General features: G+C 32.2%; 1 protein-coding gene across 1 annotated transcript; it reads left to right on the forward strand.

Annotated features, from left to right (window-relative positions):
• Positions 1–495: 495 nt before the first annotated feature.
• On the forward strand, positions 496–2,613 carry LOC106765169 (ethylene-responsive transcription factor ERF113). The gene is made up of 2 exons (XM_014649698.2): positions 496–1,084; positions 1,830–2,613. The coding sequence occupies exons 1-2, from the start codon at positions 853–855 to the stop codon at positions 2,441–2,443; spliced, it is 846 nt and encodes a 281-aa protein (XP_014505184.1). The 5' UTR covers positions 496–852; the 3' UTR covers positions 2,444–2,613.
• Positions 2,614–9,745: the final 7,132 nt, after the last annotated feature.

The raw sequence follows: 9,745 nt of genomic DNA on the forward strand, positions 1-9,745 counted from the left end.
CCCTAATGAAATTAATGGATTTTAATATCTATTTTTCATAATTAATATATATATATATATATATCACTTTTAAAATGTTATTTCATTAATGAAATTCATTTCAAATATTGAACTTAAACATTACTAAATGTTTAAAATTTATGTTTTTATATTTCTCTATGTAGAAATATTCGTATGAAATTCTAATCATTTTACCATATTCTAATTGATGCAAAGAAGGGACAAACAAAAACTATTGATGCCAAAAAGCAGAAGTATCCAGAAAACAATAAATGATCCAAATTCAATGTATATACCCCACACCTCTTTCTGCGCTCTAAATAAAAATAATTAAATATACAATATACTACAATATTCCTAACAAAATAGAATACCAAGAAAGTTACTCACACCACAAATATCCTAACTGGGTTGTCTCCTATTAAAATATGCTAAATCTTTGTGCCCAATTATAAACTTCACATTAAAGTATTCATTTCGTTTTCATTTTTTGGGGGCACCCTAAAATTTTCAAGGGACAAACATGACTTTATTTTTTCAATGGGAAAACCTACAAGCAAGCCCATGTTATCTTGTTCTTTTCCTTCATCTTGTTTTTTTTTTTTTTAGCAAATCTCTTTCTTATTTAAAAGATGAAGCAAGCAAACAGAATCCTCTCTTTTGATCTTGGTTTCATTCCTCATCAAATCACTTCTCCCTTTATAGAAATCTTAGATCTGCTTTTAACACAAGGTGGTGGTGGAATCTCTTCACCAAGTTTAGATTAGAGACATATAAATACAAAAGAGTTGAAGAAGAACAACAACAAGAACAAGAAGAAGAAACTAGAAGTTACTTAGCAAAGTGGATCCAATGCAAGGAAAGAGTTCTCCCCCTCTTGATGAAGAGAAAAAAGAAGCTTTCAACTTTCCTATTCCTCTCACACCATCTCAAAATCCAAAGGAACAAGCTTCATCATCACCCTTTTCAAACTTTCTTATCACTACCAACCATCAAAACACCACCTTCTTCCCCACCCCACATGGTCAAATAACCACTTCTAAATTTATCAATACCCAAGATCCATCTCAAGCTACAAATCAAGGTAAACTCATTATTTCAAGCTTGATTTATTATCATCACTACAATCCTAATTCCTTTTATTACCATCAATGAATCAAGATCCCTATCCCATGATTTCTTTTTCTTTCATTTTGGAAATTCTAATATATATATATATATCTTCTTGTGTGAGATGATTAGATAAAGGTTACCCTACTGTTTTCTTCTCTAACATATTCAAAGATATTTTCACCGAGTGCAACTTACGTGATACTTCTTCTCTCTCGAAAGTAAAGGAAAAACAAACACCATAAAGTTAGTTTCTGCCATATTTTGTTCTTTTCCTCTCAAAAAAAAAAAAAAAGTTCACCTGTTACTGCATCTGCATAACCTTCTCGAATCCTCGATCTGCTAATAACAAAGAGAGTTGAATTTGACATGTTTCCATTTTCTACCCTCTGTATTATCATTATTGACTCGCATGTTCCATCTGTGCTTTTTCTTAGTCTACCTTTGACCACACCAATAAATGTTCTGCATTCAGTTTCACATTGCATTTTTCTACTTTGCTTTTATCTTTGCACGCTCTAGTCTTCAAAATGGACCAAACTTTAACTCACATGTGCTTGTTTTAATGAAATGAAAATCAAAGATTTTCCGTGTAATTCATGTATTAAATGTTGAATGCAAATTTTTCCGTAAGCAAAACTGCAACTCTGATACAAGAACAACGCTGAAAACACTAAAGTCTTATCTCTGATAGAAGAATCAATGTTTGAAATTTGAAGGTAATGCTGATATTAGGAAAAGGCACTATAGAGGAGTTAGGCAAAGACCTTGGGGAAAATGGGCAGCTGAGATAAGAGACCCTAAGAAAGCAGCAAGAGTGTGGCTTGGCACCTTTGACACAGCAGAAGCTGCAGCAATGGCCTATGATGTTGCTGCATTGAAGTTCAAAGGAAACAAAGCCAAGCTCAATTTTCCTGAGCGTGTTGCTGTGCCACCACCATCACCGGAAACCACCACTTCCATTTCTTCAGCTTCTGCACAACCCTCTTCCCTCACATCACCACCACCACCACCACTACATGTTGGTGGCGATCATCAAACTCTAGAAACATCAGAAGAAGCAGAAGGGTTTCCAAGTCTGATGGAGTATGCACGGTTGCTGAAATGTAGGGATGATGATGATTTCCAACGTGTTGCATTGGGGCTTTACCAGCACCATCCCAATGAGGATGTTATCTACGGTTCATCTCAGCCACCACCTGCGCCATTTTTTCTGTCTTCTTCATCTTCTTCTGCATTTGCATCTTCAACTTCTCAGGGTGATTATGGTTCTTCTGGTTTCTATAATCAAGGAGGGAGTGGTTTTGATGAAGGGAACAAGAGAGGATCATAGTTTTTCTTTTCTCTGAATTCTGAACACTGCATGAATGTGGGAAGTGGAGGGTAATGCCACACTTAAAGAAGTTCAAATCACACATCTCTTATTTGTTTTCTTTTTAATTCAAATTAAAAAATAATACATGAGGTCAAAAGTTAATAATATACCACTTTTCTTTTCTTTTTTTTCTCCATGTAAACTAACATTCCATTTTCTATTCAATATCTATTTAATATTAATAAAATTAATTTTTTTATTTCAAAACATAAAATAAATTGATCTGAATCAGGAAAAAAAGTGAAAAGAAAATTATTAAGTATTAAGGGTAGAGAAAAACTGAAAAGTTTACATATATAAAATTTGTTAGATATTTATTATTTTTTTAACAATTTAATTATTTTTTTTCAATAGACTTACTTTAGTTGTAAATAGATTAGAAAATATATGTAATTTTAAATATTTGTGTAATTATTAATGTGGTATAAAATGTCCCAATCAACATATTCATAGGAACAATTTATAGTTTAGGTGCAATTAATTTCAAGTAAAATGAAAATTTGGTCCTAACAATCCATGCCGATGTTCAATGTCTAACTTTTATTAGTTGAATATTTGGAGTCAAGCTATAATTGTACTTAGAAAACAAGGATAGTGTAAACTATAATTAGTTATCATTTGATTAGTATGCCTATATTTCATTCAATTTTCTTTAAGGGGTCGACAAGTAAAATTGATGAAAATAATAATCAAGCGAGAGGTTACATTTTAATAATAATATATGTTTAAAGAAATAATAACGAAGCTGCTCAGAAAGAAAGACAAGTGATTTTCGTCTACAATTTGGGAATGCACAATCAATTTTTGGTAAACGTGATTAAACTTTAAGACATAATTTTACTTCAATAAAATTAGTAAATTTTGATTTTGGCATCTACAACCGTTATTTTTATTTTTTTCATATTAAATTTTTTATTGTAATATTACATGACAATTGATTAATTATTAAATAAAATATAAGTAATTATTTTAATATTAAATTTTTTTTGTTATAAATAATTTTATTATGAACAAGTTTCATTATTTTAAAACATATCATTTTAAAAATATTTTTTTTAGAGTTTTTTTACTTTTTTTAAGAGTTTTTTTCTCTCTGCTTGTCTAATTGAATAACTGAGATCGTATGAGTGATTCTTGTGATAAGATCTTTAATATGGAACAATCAATTTTTTCATTCGTATAATTAAGTTTCAACCCCCTTTTCTTTGTCTTTTATGTTATTTGTTATATGTGAGTATTCTTTCACTTGCATATATGAGTCTTTGTTGATCAATGATCCTAACATGTCCTTATGTTGTTTTTATGTGCAAGTAGAGCATCTACAAGTTGGGAGTAGTTTCATTAGGTAGGGTCTTGCAAGGGAAGCTAGTCTTGACTTGCTTTGTAAGGTTCTTGCTAAATTGATGAGTGCATGTTGATGGTAGATTTTATGTTGAGGATAAACTTTAGTTCTTTTTGATAAATTTGATTTGTGTAAGTATGACTGATTTACTTTGCATGGTTTGAATGATTGTTCATGATTTTATGCTTGTTTGTACTTTGGGTTTGTGTGATTGAGAGAATTTAAAATTTGGACAATTGAACAAATTGGTACAAGTTTTCATGTTTAAAATTGTTTGGAATCAATGCACTAAGAAAAGAGTACCAATTTGATCAATTGATCAAGTCAAAGTTCACTAAAAATCACAAATCCATTTGCTGTCAATTGATACGATGTTGAGTCGTATTAAAGTGATGTTGAGTGCTAGTTTCTGCTATAGGTCTTGGAGTATTTTAGCTCTAGGGTGTTGAGCGACAGACTGTACCACTAAGTGCCACTTTTTGTGAATGCTCTAACCCTAAGTGGCAATAAAACACCGTTAAGTGTCATCTTTGTACTGCAGGTGGAGCAATATAGCTTCATGATGATAAGCAACAAAAAGCTCAGTTAAGCGCAAACTTTAGCGAAAAGATTAACACTAAGTGTCAAGCATTGTTGCTAAGCACCATGTCAGAGTTGCACAACGGAATGATTGTGTGGTACAATATAAGGGAGGGTGAATTGGTTTCTTACTAAAACGTGTGCCTTTTAAAATTTTCTCTTAATTAAACTTACTTAGCAAATAGAATTGACAAAGTAAAAGAGTAAGGAAGAGAGAAATTTGCACATATGATTTTATACTAGTTCGTATATTACCAAAGTTGCTAATCTCAAACCAAGATTAATGATTCACTAACACAAAACCAAACAAACTTACAATCACACAGATACGAGTTGAAAAGTTTAGAAAACACCTTAATGCACAAAAGATGAAACACACTTCCCACAGGGAATGATCACTTCCTTTGACACACAAAGGATGACACCTTCTTCAGAACACCTCCTTAGACACACCAAGGATGAACTGACTTTTCCTCAGTCACATCAACAACACTTCAACAGCTCCGTAAACACCAAGATTACTAAGCCTAACAAGAATACAACTTTCTCAAGTGATACAGCAAGGGATGTCCAACCACTTTATGAATGACAAATGAGAGCCTATTTATAGACTCAAGCAATGAACACCTCTAATTTTCGTTTTTATCCTTTCTATCTATATTAATCAATTAATTTAAGTCTTAATTGATTAATCACTAAAGGACAAGTTTAACAAATATTCCAATGGCTAAACACGGCTAAAAACTCCAACAAATAGAAGTGTTAATCGATTAATAATAATCAATTAAAGCCCTTGTTAATCGATTATTCCAAAGCCTTTTTGAGTTTTCAATCTTTGTTATAATAATTGATTATTCCAGTGTTAATTGATTAACAATAATCGATTACCACTCTATTTAATTGATTATTCTTGTGCAGTTTTGACTCTAAGCATAGATTTATATATCTAACTTACAAGGAATCAATGACCACTAGAAACCTAAGTCCTATGCATCAAATTACACATATTACAAAAGCTTTACACTATAATACAAGTCTTTGATCTTCTTGTTTCTTGATTGCTCATGACTTGATTTGGGCATCACCAAAACTTCATCTCTTCATAATTTTGCTAAAACACCACTCTTTATGAAAGGTTTGGCATTGAGAGTCAAATCTGAGCGCCAATTTGTATGACTGAATCTATTTTCTTTTTTGCTTGTTTGATATGTTTATAATATTGTTTATTATTAATTGAGGTGATGATACAAGTATAAACATGTGTAGCGATGGTGTGGAAGGAATTTCAAGGAGAAATTATTTGTGGTGATGAATTTAGTGTATGCATTGGCATAAGGGATCAGTAAAAGGATACTTTGACGCTCTAATAACCATTTATACTCAAATATAGTCAAATTCTTATGTGGTGAAAAGTAGCAAAAGGTCCTAATCTATGGATTTTGTCTAGTTCTAAGCGCGAAGAGGATTAACCTTGTGTGTGGTCAAGTGATAACCCATTGAGGCTATGGTTGTACAAAGCCTAGAAACCACCACAAGTGCACACCTTCATTGAGTTCCTATGTCAAGAGCATGTATCTAAATAATTTAGTCTAGTGTCAATTGTTTGTGTGTGTCTATATGACTTATTGTATTTAATTCATGCTTAGCTTATATTTGATATGATTTAATTGTTTTAGGATAATTCTTTTGCACACTAGCTTATCCTATTGTTTCTTTTGTCTTTCTTATGTTTGGTCTCTTTTACGATAATTACTTTTCGGTGTGAACAAATAAAGAGTTAGACGATAATACGTCTCTAGTGGAAGGTGGTGATGATGTGAAGTAATATTCTTTAATTTCTATTAATTATTCTATATAGGAGTTCACAAAAGTTTTAAATTATAATTAATGTTGTATATGATTTATATATATATATATATATATATATATATATATATATATATATTTATATTTTGAGATAATTTGTTATTTTATCAATTGTAATATGTTAAAATGAAATATTACAATTTTAAATTTTATTAATATGTAAAACGATATTTTTATAATAATTAAAACCAAAATTCACTCATTTGACATTCAGTATCATTTTAATCTTTATTTTTTCTTCTAACGTGACAGTTACATGTGTGATCGTGGTCTTATTTGGTAAATTCAATTAATAACATTGATTATTGTGTAGTTTCTTGCCATATTATACATTAGGAAGTATGAATTAGTTGCTGAAAAGTCGAAAAACAATTAATGGTAATTTTTTAAAGCTTCCTCCCTATAATTTACCTTGTTTTAGTTTGAGGCCAAAAAATACGACAACACACTGCATGCGTGTGTGATAAGCAACCTCACATTCCAACATATCATGTCATGCTGTTATACTCTAAAATGCCATGTCGCTATCCATCTAAAATGTCATGTTTTTCTTTATTAGGTGAGAGAAAATTCATAATTAACAAAGTTCTTCCTTACTTATAAAGTTAAAGAGATAATAGTAACATAACAATTTAACAGGGAGAATTAACATTGACAGTGTTTAAGATCTATAATTATGTTCCTTATACATAAATAATATTAGTAATAACAAAAGTATTGTCTGGTAGAATATGGAAGGAAGAAGAAATAAATTTAACGAATAAAATATCATTTGCAAACTTGTTATGTTTAATTCCTTTTTTTTTCTATTATTTAAATTAAGTGCTAAAATAATTATTTAAAACCATAATCATGTTTTGTTTGAAGAGAATAAGTTAAATGATCAGCATATCATATAAGATATAAGTGTTTATATTTTATAAACGCATTAGTGTAAAAGTAGGATTTGATGTCGAATGGCTTATGTTAGAGAGAAAAAAATGAGTTTTCTTCTTCCCCGTTGCATTTTCAATACCTTCCCTCTTGCTGCTCTCCCAAACCTTCCATTCTCATTGTCATCGTTCGCCATTTGCTCTCACCCTATTGTTTTCCGTTGTCGTTTCCTCCCAATGCTAGCGTCGTTTCGCTGCTCTCCCATTCTCGTGCGTTTTCTTTTTTGGGTCAACCATTGTCGTTCGCTTTCCTTCTCCGTTTGCACCTCCACACGCATCTTCGCACTACTACCTATCACGTCGCAGGTTGTGGTTGGTGGCTGCTCGCAGGTCGTGGTTGGTCCCACTCGTTCGTGTGCATTTCTCGTTGACTCATTGTTGGTCCTCGTCTCTACTCTTCATTATGAGTAGGTTTTTTTTTTCTTTCAATTTTTCAACATCAGCAGTGCTTATTATTTATAAAAAGTTTAAATTCTGGTTGGTTGTCATTTTTGTATGGTAATCTTAGTTGAGTCTTTATTTTTACAAATGTCTCAATTGGGTCATATTTGTTTGCAAAATTAAGTCAATTTTATCCTAACCGTTAATTTTCCCCAGACGGTGTTAATTAGTGCTGACGTGGTGCACACTGATTTAAAAGTGTTTTATTAAGTGGAATTTATTTTAAAATTAAGAGTATTTCACGTGACAAAATTTATTCATGAAAGAAGGAATTTGTTCCTAATTGATCCTTACAAGGCTCATCCAAATCTGGCCAATCCCCTATGGACCTCGTCGTCGGTCGCTGGCTACCAATCGCGGAGCTTCGCCGGCTTCAAGTCGTGGAGCTTCGTCGACGCCAGTCATTAGCAACCATCAATCCTACAAGATGCAGCGAAAGCATTACAAAGGATTGTCAAACCCTCTGTGTGTGCATGACATTGAGGTTGTTTCCACACCTTTCATCGAGAGACATGACAGGCCTTTCATTGAGATCTTTGTGTCCAAACATCACGTGGGATCAGGTCGCGAACATCTTCTCAATCGCGACCTCCATCATCAATCTCGTGAAACCAAAGTAGCTTGCACCTTCATTTGAAACTTGCACCTTCATTTGAAACTTGCACATATATTCGAAACCCCAATTACGAGGAGGAAACCCTAGAATCGCGTAGTCCCAATTTGGGAAAATCAGATTTTGACCAGAAAATTTTTCACTCACTCCTCACACCAAGAGCAGGAACAATGTTAATTGCTTTCGATTCTTTTTCATTTTCATGCTTGTCAATTAAATTTGATGCATTTTACTTTTGTCATCAGTAAAATGATGGAGGAACCTCATATTTGAATGGTTGTTCCTATTTCCATTTCGTAAGGGTGATTTGGGTGATCAAAAATTATGGTCTGAAGTGTTGGATAATGGAAAACCAAGTAAAGAGGAGAGATATTGGGTGTAATAAAACAACAAAACTATGCAATTTAGTCGACTTATTCAAAATGATGACCTTGATGGTAAGAAAATTTAGTCGACTTATTCAAAATGATAGTCAATTGTCTAACCATGTAGGTCAAGGTAAAAAGAATAGCTTCAATAAAAATGTTGTCTAGTGTTAATAATGTGGAAAGGAAGGACACATCAAGCTTGACTGTCCTGAATTAAAGCCGAAGTTGAAAGGAAAGAAAAGATTTCCTCAAGGCAGAAATCTAAAAAGAAAAGGAGCATATATTGCTTGGGAGAATACAGATTCTGAAAGCTCAAGTGATGAAGATGTTGATCAAGATGAGGAATCCAACATCTGTCACATGGCTGGAACATCAAATAATGACAGCGATAGTGATGAAGAATTTGAGAAGCTACCAATAGAAGAAAAGTATCAGCAACTAATTGAAACATTCAAAGAACTTCATGCTGAAGTAATGCGACTGCAATACAAGGTTAATCGACTAAACTCTGAAAGAAGAGATTTTGAGTATAGAATTAATAACCTTGTTGCTGAAAATGATAGATTAGAAAAAGAGTTAAATGAAGCTTTGTCATTTGCTAAGAATGTTAAGATTGAAACTGTTACAGTAAATAAAGTTTGTGAAAATTGTCTTGCTTATGTTGAAAAAATAGATTACTTATCGAGCACGCTAGCTAAGTTTACTCAAGGGAGAAATAATTTAGATGTTGTACTAAAATCATCTGGCAGAGCTATTTTCAAGCAAGAAATAGGCTACAAAGCTCAATCTAGCAAAACCAATACTAAGAGATTTACTAATTTAAGTAAACCTGCTAAAAATGCATGTTTCTATTGTAATTGTGTTGGTCATACTGTTAGAAACTACTATTACATAAATGTTATTGTTCCTAAAAAAATTTATGTTTGGAGACCAAAGGAACAAGTGACAAGGACTGACAATCATGGACCCAAATTTAAATGGGTACCAACAACCAAATCTTAATTTGTTTTGCAGGATACAAAGCAGATGTAGTGTGATCTCAAGGATGGATCAATCTGGATTACATCATGTTCTTGAGTATCTACAATTGGTAAATTTGTATCAATTTACTGCATTATC

The sequence above is a fragment of the Vigna radiata genome, chromosome 1 (genome assembly GCF_000741045.1).
Source record: "Vigna radiata var. radiata cultivar VC1973A chromosome 1, Vradiata_ver6, whole genome shotgun sequence".
Taxonomy (NCBI): Eukaryota; Viridiplantae; Streptophyta; class Magnoliopsida; order Fabales; family Fabaceae; genus Vigna; species Vigna radiata.